At 37.1% G+C, this 12,968-nt stretch overlaps 1 protein-coding gene across 3 annotated transcripts in view; it reads left to right on the plus strand.

Annotated features, from left to right (window-relative positions):
• The window catches only part of ATXN2 (ataxin 2), a 123,209-nt gene that overhangs the window by 89,194 nt on the left and 21,047 nt on the right, over nucleotides 1–12,968 (plus strand). For 2 of the 3 annotated variants that reach the window (XM_065889287.1, XM_065889288.1), the window contains 3 exons: nucleotides 588–651; nucleotides 1,273–1,425; nucleotides 1,810–1,870. In XM_065889287.1, coding sequence (XP_065745359.1) covers nucleotides 588–651; nucleotides 1,273–1,425; nucleotides 1,810–1,870 — 278 coding nt within the window. Of the gene's footprint in view, nucleotides 1–587; nucleotides 652–1,272; nucleotides 1,426–1,809; nucleotides 1,877–12,968 lie in introns of all 3 variants that reach the window. The other variant, XM_065889286.1, reaches the window with a different exon arrangement.

Raw genomic sequence — 12,968 nt, forward strand, 5'->3', positions numbered from 1 at the left:
AGTTTTAGTTAATAGATTTGTTAAAATAGAATTAATTCTGCACATCCAATATATTATCAATTAAATGGGCTTTTGTGGGCTAGTCTCGGAACCTAACCACACCACCATTGATTTATTTGTTCTGGGTTCCATACAACCCAGTTACAGATGAACTTTTGGAATGCAAATATTGGTAAGTCAAGGAGCACTTATTCTTAATTTGAGGCAAAAATTTTTTGTTAGAGTCATGGTTTTTCCCAAGATATTTCATATAGGAAACGATTTATCACATAAAAAATACTGCATGCTAGAGAATTGGTATATTGAGGATTGCTTTTATGGATATTTTATAAGGGGCTACTGTCTTTTCAGTTTAAGTTTTGTTGATTGCTTTTGAGAGAACCATTCGTATTACACTTTTTAAAAAATTTGTCCTTTTTTGGCTAGTAATTATGTATATGTGTGTTTTAATTAAGAGAGTTAGTGATATTCTAGTGAGAATTGTTTAAATGTTTAGCAATTTAAAAAAAACTGTCAGGTATAAAAGACTTTACAGTAGCATAAGTTCCATGCAGATTTCACTGGGCTTTATTTTTTTTCCGGTGTAGGCAAGTGAGGAAATCAACGTTGAATCCCAATGCGAAGGAGTTCAACCCTCGTTCCTTTTCTCAGGTAAGTTTTTCTCTCTCTTTGAAGTAATCTAGCCTCTTAAAAAAAAATTATTTGTAGTAATATTCCCTTTCCCATTCCTGCCATCTAAATTCAGTTATAGTATGCTAAAACAACTTTTAGTTTAAGTTCTTTTTTCTTCTGTAGTCATTAATGAATATTTTTGAGCCATAGGAAAAAATGCTAGTTTTGTCATCAATTAGATGTGGTCTGGGGCAAATTTTTTAGTCTTTCTGACTCAGAATTTGAAGATGGTTGGCCAACGAGGCTCTCAGGTTCACAGATATACAGTTATTATTCTACTGACTTTGTAAGAAGATGTGTTTATTTTTTAATTTTTAAAAACAGTCTCCAGTTCCTTAAAAATCATCACTGCTGTTTTTAATAGCATTGTTGATTAATTGGTAACATTAATCAACCAGTAATACTTGGTTATTGGTAACATAACCAAGTTTTTTTTTTCTTTTATTTGAAACGTGGAAGTTTATTTTCTGTGAGATGTTTTCATTAAGAGGTACTGCTTATCAACAGTGAGTAAAACTGAGAAAGATGGGGGGAATCAGTTCTCAAATTGCAGTAATGGTTAGCTTTTCACCTGAAGGTAGTTGATTTTTGTTTTTGTAGCCAAAGCCTTCTACCACCCCAACTTCGCCTCGTCCTCAAGCACAACCTAGCCCATCTATGGTGGGTCATCAGCAGCCAACTCCAGTTTATACTCAACCTGTTTGTTTTGCACCAAATATGATGTATCCAGTCCCAGTGAGCCCAGGAGTGCAAGTAAGTCATAGAATTTGGTGTTCATTTACCCTAAGTTATTTGTATTTGACACCATACACTCTGTAGGTATGCAGTGATTTGAGGCAGTGATGGTATAACAGAGGTATTTAAAAAGTGGAAGCTTGCAGTGTGGTGTGTTGTTAGTTTAAGGACCTAAATCTGAGAATGTTTCTGGTAAGAAATATGATTTAGATTTACTGTAGTTTGGGGTTTGTCCTTTTAGCTGTGGGTGTGATTTTATTTTTTAATGACTCATAAAGAATCAGGAAACCTCAGAGCTAGCTCTCTAGCAATATGCAACTAAGAGAGAGTGATAAAATACATTCTTACTATCTTGAGAGCCTAATCTTCGGTTTTTGTTTTTGTTTTTTTTATTCCCTTAAGCCTTTATATCCTATACCTATGACGCCCATGCCCGTCAATCAAGCCAAGACATATAGAGCAGGTAAAGGTGAGAATAATCCTGCCTGTATTTGCTTGTAGTTTGCATGCTGCATGAATTAAATAACTCAGTTTATAATGAATAAATATTTGTGGTTCAGTTTTGACTTTCAGTGAAGCTGTTCATTGACTTCTGTTGCTCAACGTTACATCAGGTATTTAGATGCATTTTTATGAACAAAAACAGGAGGAGAAAATACCCATCAGTCGTGAATTTCAGGATCCTCTTCACAAAAAGTGATTTAATTTTGAAGTTTTCAATGTTAAATTTGGAAAGAGGGTTCGCTACGTTAATTAACTAGTTGCTGACGTTCTTATTTTATATAATATATGATTTTTTCCCCAAAAATTTAGAATTTCTTTTTGAGCAGAGATGGCTCACTTCAGAAACCATCAAAATGCTATTAGAGAAATGTTTCCTCATCTTTAAAATGAGAGTGTTGTATAATCTAGTATTCTCTGTGTAGAAGAGCCTTCATAGAAAAAAAACACATATTTATCTTAAAAGGAAATTTCTTAATGCTGAAAAATGCTAAAGGGTTCCCCTCTTTTGCCATTTAGGTAATTGAGAGCAATTATTTGCTATAATTTTATTGAGAATAGAAAGTAGAATGGTTTATATAGTAAAGTCATTTCTCAGTGCCCAGTAATTAGCCCCATCACGCAAATTTCACTCCTTTTTTTCTTTTCCATTATAGTTTATTGCAAGGTATTGACTGGAGTTCCCTGTGTTGTCTGTCTCATATATGGTAGTTTGTATCAGCCGGTCCCAGGCGCCTCATGTGTCCCCACCGCATTCCCCTTTGGTGACCATAGTTTATTTTCTGTGTCTGTGAGTCCGTTTGTTTTGTAAATAAGTTCGTTTGTGTCATATTTTAGGCTCATATACATGATATCGTATGATATTTGTCTTTCTCTGCCTGACTTCCTTCACCATTAGTATGATAATCTCTGGGTTCATCCATGTTGCTGCAAATGGCATTATTTCTTTCTTTTTTATGGCTGAGTAATATTCCATTGTCTGTATACCACATCTTCCTTATGCATTCATCTGTTGATGGACATTTAAATTTAAGTTGCTTCCGGGACTTCCCTGGCAGTCCAGTGGTTAAAACTCTGCGCTTCCAATGCAGGGGGCGCAGGTTCAGTCCCTGGTCAGGGAACTAAGATCCCACAAGCTGTGTGGTGCAGCCAAAAAAAAAAAAAAAGTATGATATCCTTTATCTTTCCTTAGAACACTGGAACCTATTGGAAGAACTCTACCTTAGATCATTTAAAGTTGTCTAGTTACAGGGTTAGTCTTATTCTGAGGACCTGCCATTTCATTTCTACATACTTTTTCATTTCTACATACATACGTGTGTATCATATATAAAAGTATGGACATTTTTGTTAGATAGCCAGAGTCTGTTATCACACTTTATAAAAATAAACAGTAATTCCTTTTTATCATCTAATAACCATCATAATCAGATTATCCTGACTGGGCCAAGAATATATTTTTACAGTCCGTTTGTTTTGAATACGGATCAAAATAAGATCTTCACATTATTATATTTGTTACATGTCTTTGTAGTTCCCCTGCTGTTTTTACCGCTGCTGTTGCTTTGTGGCAGAAACCAATTATTATGTAGCATGTCCTGTATTCTAGATTTGTCTCTTTACTTCTTGTGATGTCATTGTTTACATTCAGGTTTAACTTTTTTATGGGAAGAGATAAGAATACTTGATAGATATTTGTGAGTACTCTATATTGGATCATTCGAGAGCTGTACAATATCTGGTCCTACTTTGAGTTATGGTAAGATTTAAGGGCTCAGGTGGTGATAGCCTGATCCTCCCCTCCCCAATCGTAAAGATTTCTATTAGTCTTTCATCTAATTCATTAATGATTGATACGTAACATCACCTTTTCATTGGGCTGTGGTTCTCAAACTTTAGTGTACATTAGAATCACTTAGAGAGTTTGTTAAAAACACCAATTGCTTGGCCCCATCCCCAGAATTTCTAATACAGTAGTTTGGGGCATAGCCTGAGAATTTACTTTTCTAGTGCAATTTATAAAAAAACCAGTTCCCTAGTGATCCTGCTGGTACAGGGCCATACTTTGGAAATCACTGTAATTAGGAGTTTGAAAACAGCGATTTCTCAATTTCTAGTATTTCTTCTCCATTTATTAGCTAGAATCATTCTGTAAGGGACTGTTCTTTTTAACAAGGGCTGTTTAGGTATCCTGAAATAGTTTGTATGGGAAAGTTATGAATACATGGATTTTCATATAATTTTATATATTCATTGTATTTCAGTCAATTATTTTCTTTTTGCTGCTCCCATTGTCCCATCTTTGATCGATGGTAATCCCTTCAGGTTGGCTCCCGTGTCCTTTGGGTACTACTCATTTGTCTCTGATAGCTTCCTTTCTGCTACAAATTTGATGTCTCAGGCTAATCTTCTTCTGACTTTAGACCTGGATCAGTAATCCTCCAAGCAACCCTCATTCTCTTTGCTGGGAAATAGTAATTAGAAACCATTTTCTGGTCATTGGCTATATTCATTGCGATTGAGTTAATAATATCTGTCTTTGAACAAATTACCACAAAGCTTAGCTGCCTGAAACAACAAACATATATTATTTCACTTAGTTTCTGAGGGTCAGGAATCCAGGAGCTACTTAGCTAGGTGGTTCTGCCTTAGAGTCTCTTAAGAAGTTGCAGACAAGATGTTGGCTAGAGCAGTGGTTTTCTGAACTGGGGCTGGTGGATCTGCTTCCAGATTCAGAGCTGTTAGCAGGATAGTTCTGGTTATACCATGACAGCTGGCTTCTCCCACAATAAGTATTCAGAGAGAAAGTGACCTAAATGGAAGCTACAGTTTGTTTAACAATCTAACCTTGGAAGTGACGTATCTTAACTTCTGTCATTTGCTATATAGATCAAGCAGAGCAAATCTGGTGCTTGTGGGAGGGGACTGCATAAGGGTGTGAATACCAGGTGGCGGGATTGTTGGGGGCCATCTTAGAGGCTGGCTTATTTACATTTTCCTATAATGTGTATTAGATGTTTCCAAACTATTTGTTGTCTAACTCCTGGACTACAGAATAAAATTTAAGATTTCTTTAGTTTCTATTTCACTAAGAATTCTTTAAGTGCCAATTTTCAGAGTCAGGTGTTGCTACCCTTGTTACTTCCAAAATACCATTTTCTATAGTCACTGAGTTATGTCAACAGTTTGACACATAGGTAGGTTAATCTGATTGAGTTCGTTATCATTTGTAAGGATAGTTTTTTTAATTAACTTTGTTCTTTATGTGTGAAATATATATTTTCAAAGTGGAAATTACATAAAAAGATTATTCAGGGCTTCCCTGGTGGTGCAGTGGTTGGGAGTCCGCCTGCTGATACAGGGGACGCGGGTTCGTGCCCTGGTCCGGGAAGATCCCACGTGCCACGGAGCGGCTGGGCCTGTGAGCCACGGCCGCTGAGCCTGCGCGTCTGGAGCCTGTGCTCCGCAACGGGAGAGGCCACAACAGTGAGAGGCCCACGTACCGCAAAAAAAAAAAGATTATTCAGAGAAGTCTTGCTTTCATCCCAGTCTCTTCATTTGTCCTTTCCTCATCACTTCCATCCCAGATGTGGATCATCCCTTCCATCACCAGCAGGTGATCATTTAAAGTTACTCTCTATATATCCTTACAGTGTCTATTTTTGCAAGTATACATTTATTTCTTGGCAAATAATCCGTTCTATTTTTTTTTTAATGGTTCTATTTAGGATATATAGTTGATCTTTGAACAACCCGGGGGTTAGGGACACTGACCCTCTGTGCAGTCAAAAACTGAATATAATTTGTAGTCAGTCCTCCATGTCTGCAGTTCTAGATCAACCAACAGTGTATCGTTTAGTGCTGTAGTACTTACTGTTGAAAACAATCTGCGTATAAGTGACCCACACAGTTCAAACTTCTGTTGTTCAAGGGTCAACTGTAATTCGAATGCCATAAAATTCATCTCTTTGAAGTATACAGTTCGGTGGGTTTTAAGATATTCTCAGAGTTGCCCAATCATCACCACAGTCAATTTTAAAACATTTCCATCACTCGAAAAAGAAACCTCATACCTTTTAGTAATTGTTCCCCTCCCACCCCATGCACATATACACTCATACCCTAGACATGCTGATCTACCTTCCTTTCTCTATAGATTTGCCGGTTCTGGATATTTCATATGAATGAAATCATATTGAATGCAGTCTTTGTGACTGGGTTCTTTCACTTAGCATAATGTTTTCAAGGTTCATCCATGTTGGAGCATATATCAGTACTTCATTCCTTTTTATGGATGAATAATATTCCAATGTATAGATACCACACTTATTTATCCATTCATTCATCAGTTGATGCTTCTTTGGGTTGTTCCCACTTTTGACTATTGTGAAATAATGCTGAACATTAGTGTACAGTTTTTGTGTGGACTTATGTTTTCATTTCTCTTGGAGTGGAAGTAGTGTTGAAACTGCCACACTATTTTCCACAGTGGCTGCACCATTTTTTATTCCTACCAGTAGTGTGTACAAGGTCCTAATTTCTCCACATCCTCACCAGCACTTGTTGTCTGTTACAATCCTAGTGGTTATAAAATAGTATTTCATTATGGTTTTGATTTGTATTTCCCTAGTGACTGATGATGTTGAACATATTTTCATGTGTTCATTGACCATTTGCATATCTTCTCTGGAGAAATGTTTATTCACATATTTGACCTAGTTTTTAAGTTATTTGTCTCTTAATCACTGAGTTGTAAGAGTTCTTAATATAGTCTGTATACACATCTTTTATCAGATACAGGATTTACAGGTATTTTCTCTATTTTATGGGTTGTCTTTTTACTTGCTTCATGGTGTCCTTTGCAGCACAGAAGTTTTTTAATTTTGATGGAACTTTGATTTATTTGTATTTTTGTTGTTGCTTTTGCTTTTGGTGTCATACTAAGAAACCATTTCCTGACTCAAGGTCACAAAGATATACTGTGATTTCTTCTAAGAGTTTATAGTTCAGCTCTAACATTTAGGTTGGTGATACATTCTGAGGTAGATTTTGTGTATGGTATGAGGATGGGGTCCACATTTCATTCTTTTGCATGTGGATATCCAGTTATCCCAGCACCATTGGTTGAAACGATTGTTCTTTCCTCGTTAAATTGTCATGGCATCCTTGTTGACATTTATTTTTCTTCCCTCATACACAAAACGAAGCACACTATATGTACTGTTCTGCACTCATGAGTTTTTTTGTTTGAAGACATCATATTCCTAGAAATTACTATATATCACTGTATCAAGATTTTCCTTATACTTTTTTTAATTGAGTTATCTTACTGAGTTGTAGGAGTATGGGTGAACATAATTCCTTTTTCTGTATTTCAAACATTTTCTTGTAGTCTATGGCTTATTTATTCATTTTGGAGTCCATTTGATCAATTTTTTTTCTATGGTTGTGTTTTTGTTTCCTATATTTGCATACTGCAGGGTTGCAAAGATTTTCTCCTGTGGTGGTTTTTTTCCTAGAAGTGTTATGATTTTCTCCTGTGATTTACCTTTTGTTTTTTTGGTTTATGGTTTTTAAGATTTTTGCCCACTCGTGTAGTGAAAGAATTCATATGCTTTCTAGAATTTATATAACTCCCTCTTTTTTACATTTAAATTTCTGATTGATTTGGAAATTACCTTATACACCGTATAAGGTATGAATCCAGTTTATCTTGTTCCAAATGGCTATCTAAAATTTTTAACCAGTTTTATGGTTCTGTAATTTACATACAACAAAATGTCTTTCTTTTAAGTGTACATTTTGATGAAACCTCTACTCCAGTGCCACCCACTCTAGGCAACCACTGTTCTACTTTCTCTTACTGTAGATTAGATTTGACTTTTCTAGATATTTTTTATTTAATAAATGGAATCGTGTATTGTATTTTGTGTGTCTGGCTTAAACAACATAATAATTTGAGAATATTTCATATTATCATCTGTATCCGTTTATTCCTTTTCATTGCTGAAGAGCATTCCATTTTTATGATTATACCACAGTTTACCCATTACCAGTTGATTGGTATTTGTATTATTTTCTGTTTCTGGCTGTTCTGAATAAAGCTTTTAAGAACATTTTTGTACAAGTGTTTGTGTGAACATTTGCTTTCATTTCTCTTGGTTAAATATCTAGAACTAGAATTTTTGAGTTGTATGGTGTGAATACAATTTTAAATTAATAAATTGGTAAATTGTTTTCCAAAGTGATTGTGTCATTTTACATTTCAACTGATCAGCCATGTATGAGAGTTACAGTTGCTTTGCATCCTTGCCAACAATTTTCTGGCTTATTTATTTATTTATCTGGTTGCACCAGGTCTTAGTTGTGGCAGGTGGGCTCCTTAGTTGCAGCTCGTGGGCTGGGCTCCTTAGTTGTGGCTCGCCAGTTCCTTAGTTGTGGCATGTGAACTCTTAGTTGCGGCATGCATGTGGGATCTAGTTCCCTGACCAGGGATCGAACCCAGGCCGTCTGCATTGGGAGCACGGAGTCCTATGCACTGCACCACCAGGGAAGTCCCTTGTCTGTCTTCTTAATTTTAGCCCGTCTGATGAGTGTGTTACGCTACCTCACTGTGGTTTTAATGTGCATTTCTTTAATGATTACTGATTGTGAACATCTTTTCATGTGTTTATTGGCTGTCAGTCTTCTTTTGCAAAGTGTCCAAATTTTTTTCCTTTATTTACTTTTGGTTTGTTTTCTTACTATTAATTGTAACCGTTATTTATATATTCTGGATACAAATCCTTTATCAGGTATAGGTATTATGAATATTTTCAAAGAGCCTGTGTTGTTTATTTTGATGAAGTCCCATTTATCATGTTTTTCTCTTATGATTCATGCTTTCTTATATCATAACTAAGAAGCCTTTGCCTGCCCCAGGTTGTGAATATTTTTATGTTTCTTCCAGAAGTTTGTTTTTGTTTTTTTGTGTGTGTGTTACGCGGACCTCTCACTGTTGTGGCCTCTCCCATTGCGGAGCACAGGCTCCGGATGCGCGGGCTCAGCGGCCATGGCTCATGGGCTTAGGCACTCTGCGGCATGTGGGATCTTCCCGGACCAGGGCATGAACCCGTGTCCCCTGCATTGGCAGGCAGACTCTCAACCACTGCGCCACCAGGGAAGCCCTCTTCCAGAAGTTTAATACAAGTTTTAGCTTTTACAATTAGGTGTATGATCGACCTGAAGTTAGTTTTTGTGTAGGGCATGAGGTAAATGTTGCAGTTCGTCGTTGTTGTTGTTTTTTTCCATGTATGTATATCCAGTTTTCCCAACACCAGCCTCTGTTTTGCTGTTATCTTGTCATCTTCATAGAATTCAGTTGTCTGTATATGTGTGATCTATTCCTGAACTATTTTGTTGTGTTTATCTGTGTATCCTCATGCCAGTACTCGCTTTTTGATTATTGTTACTTTATAATAAATCTTAGAATCAGTTCATGGAAGTCCTCCAGTTTTAGTCATATTTGTTAAAATTGTTCTAGGTATTCTAGGCTCTTCACATTTCCAAATAAACTGTAGAATCAGCTTGGAATTATCTGTGTCTGTATCTGAAGATCAGTTTGTGGGGGAATTGACCCCCTTTAACAATATTTAATTTTCCAATCCACAAGCATGTATTTCTTCATTTATTTAAGTGTTCAGTTTCACCAATATTTTGTAGTTTTCATTGTATAAGTTTTGCATTTTACTAAATTTATCACTTAGTACTTCATATTTTTTATGGCATTGTAAATTTTTCAGCATTTGTTTACCTAGTATATAGGGATACACTAGATTTTTTACTATCAACCTTGTGTCTTGCCACTTTGCTAAACCCATCTGTTGTTTCTAATAGCTTCTTTTTAGACTTACTTAGACTTTTCTTCGTACACAGTCATAATCCAGTCAGTATATCTGTCTTTTTTTTTTACCGTACTGCACTGGCTGGGTCTTCTAATACATTGCTTACTGCATAGAAGGGATGCATTCCTTACCATGCCCCTGATCTTAGGGGTGAAACAGTATCTTTCACCCTTTGGTATAGTGTTAGTTGTGGTTTCAATTCATAACTTGCTGAGGATGTTTTTTGTTTCGTTTTGTTTTTTAGTGACGAATGGTTATTGAATTGTGTCAAATACTTCAGCATCTCTTATGCTGGTCATATGGTTTTTCTGATTTGCTGTGTTATTTTGAAGAATTACATTGCTTTTTTTTAATTGAACACTTCAGTGGCTTTTTTTTTTAAATAAATTTATTTATTTATTTGTGGCTGTGTTGGGTCTTCGTTGATGCACATGTAGGCTTTCTCTAGTTGCAGCGAGCGGGGACTTCTCTTCATGGCAGTGCGCAGGCTTCTGGTTGCGGTGGCTTCTCGTGTTGTGGAGCATGGGCTCTAGGCATGCAGGCTTCAGTAGTTGTGGCATGCAGGCTCAGTAGTTGTGGCTCGCAGGCTCTGGAGCACAGGCTCAATAGTTGTGGCACACGGGCTTAGTTGCTCTGCAACATGTGGGATCTTCCTGGTCCAGGGCTCAAGCCGGTGTCCCCTGCATTGGCAGTGGATTTTTTTTTTTTTTTTTTTTTTTTTGTGGTACGCAGGCCTCTCACTGCCGTGGCCCCTTCCGCCGCGGAGCGCAGGCTCAGCAGCCATGGCTCACAGGCCTAGCCGCTCTGCGGCATGTGGGATCTTCCCAGACCGGGGTACGAACCCGTGTCCCCTGCACCGGCAGGCAAACTCTCAACCACTGCGCCACCAGGGAAGCCCGGCAGTGGATTCTTAACTGCTGCGCCACCAGGGAAGTCTGATTGATTTTTGAATATCGAACCAGCTTTGCATTCCTGGCACCCCATTTATACGCTTAGTCATGGTGTACTATCTTTATATGTTTTCCTGGATATGACTTCATAGTATTTTATTAAAGAGGTTTTTGTCTGTGTTCATGGTGGGTGTTGGTCTGTAGTTTGCTTTGCTGTGTATTGTCTTTGTAGGATCTTGATACCAAGTTAATGCTGGCCATCTCATCTAATTTACCAGATTTAATGGCATAAAGTTGTTCATAATATTCCTTTATCTTTTTAATGTCTTTAGGATCTGTAGTGATGCTCTTTCACTTCTGGTATTGATAATTTATGTCTTTTCCCCCTTTTTTATTGATCAGTCTTGTTAGAGACTTATTGACCTTTTCAAAGGCCAGCTTCTATTGTCTTGGCCAAAAAGTTCCTTCGGTTTTAAAGTAAAAATAAGACACAGGACTTCCCCAGTGGCCCAGTGGTTGAGAATCTGCCTGCCTGTGCGGGGGACACGGGTTAGATCCCTGGTCCGGGAAGATCCCACATACCACGGAGCAGCTAGGCCCGTGCGCCACAACTACTGAGCCTGCACTCTAGAGCCTGTGCTTGCAACAAGAGAAGGCACCACAGTGAGAAGGCCGTGCACCACAACGAAGAGTAGCCCCCGCTCACTGCAACTAGAGAAAGCCAGCACGCAGCAACTAGGACCCAATGCAGCCAAAAATAAATAAAATAAAATAAATTTATTTTTTGAAAAAACACATTTTTCATTTTCACCAAGAACTTTATTGGAACAACATATTCACCATTTTGTTCCACTGCCTTCTGCCATTTTTCAGGCAACTTCATAATTCCAACTTCCCAAAACTTACTACCTTTTTGAGCAAAGAACTGTACCAGGTGCCTTTTACAGTCTTCGAGGGACTTAAAATTTTTTTCCATTAAGAGAACTTTGTAAAAACCGAAATAAATGGAAGTCCGAAGGTGCAATGTCTGATGAATACAACAGATAAGTCAGAACTTCCCAGCCAAGCTGAAACAGTTTTTGCCTGGTCATCAAAGAAACATGTGGTCTTGTGTTATCCTGATGGAAGATTACACCTTTTCTGTTGACTAATTCCAGACGCTTTTCGTCGAGTGCTGCTTTCAGTTGGTCTAATTGAGAGTAGTACTTGTTGGAATTAATCGTTTAGTTTTCCAGAAGGAGCTCATAATAGAGGACTCCCTTCCAATCCCACCATTTACACAACATCACCTTCTTTGGATGAAGACTGACCTTTGGTGTAGTTAGTGGTGCTTCATTTTGTTTGCCAACGATCTCTTCCATTCCACATTATTGTACAGTATCTCCTTTTCATCGCCCGTCACAATTTGTTTTAAAAGCAGAAGGTTTTAATTATGTTCAAGTAGAGAATCGCATGCAGAAATACAGTCAAGGAGGTTTTTTTTCACCTAACCTATATGGAACCCAAGCATCAAAGTGATTCACATAACCAAGCTGGTGCAAATGATTTTCATCACTTGATGTGGACATTTTGAGTGTATCGGCTATCTCCCACATGGTAGAATGTTGATCTCAATTAATGTCTCCATTTGATCACTATCAACCTCAACTGATGTACCCAACCGTGGAGCATCATCCAGCAAGAAATCTCCAGCACAAAACTTCGCAAATCACTTTTGACACATTCAATCGGTCATAGCACCTTCTCCGTACACTACAGAAATCTTTTTTTTTGCATTTCAGTTGCGTTTTTACCTTTCTTGAAGTAATAAAGCATAGTATGCTGAAAATGTTGCTTTTTTCTTCCATCTTCAATATTAAAATGACTACACAAAAATTCACCAATTTTGATAAGTTTTTTTAAAAATGCACGCTGATGTGACAGCTGCCACAATACAATCTAATAAAATTGTTTCGAGTGAAGTTATAGACAGCTAAGCACTACTAGAGCCATTGTACAGAACAAAACCAAACAAACTTTTTGGCCAACCCAATACTTTCATTGATTTTTCTCTTTATCATTTCCTTTCTTTGTTTTCTTTGGATTTAATTTTCTGTTCCTTTTCTAGTTTCTTAAGGCAGTTGCTTAGATCATTGATTTTAAAACTTTCTTTATTAGAATAGAAGATTTAAAGCTATACATTTCTAATCATTGCTTTAGCTACATCCCTAAAACTTGATGTGTTTTATTTTCATATTTCATTCAGAATATTTTCTGTCTTATGATTTCTTCTTTGACCAGTGGGTTA

The sequence above is a fragment of the Phocoena phocoena genome, chromosome 13, assembly GCF_963924675.1.
Source record: "Phocoena phocoena chromosome 13, mPhoPho1.1, whole genome shotgun sequence".
NCBI classification, from domain to species: domain Eukaryota; kingdom Metazoa; phylum Chordata; class Mammalia; order Artiodactyla; family Phocoenidae; genus Phocoena; species Phocoena phocoena.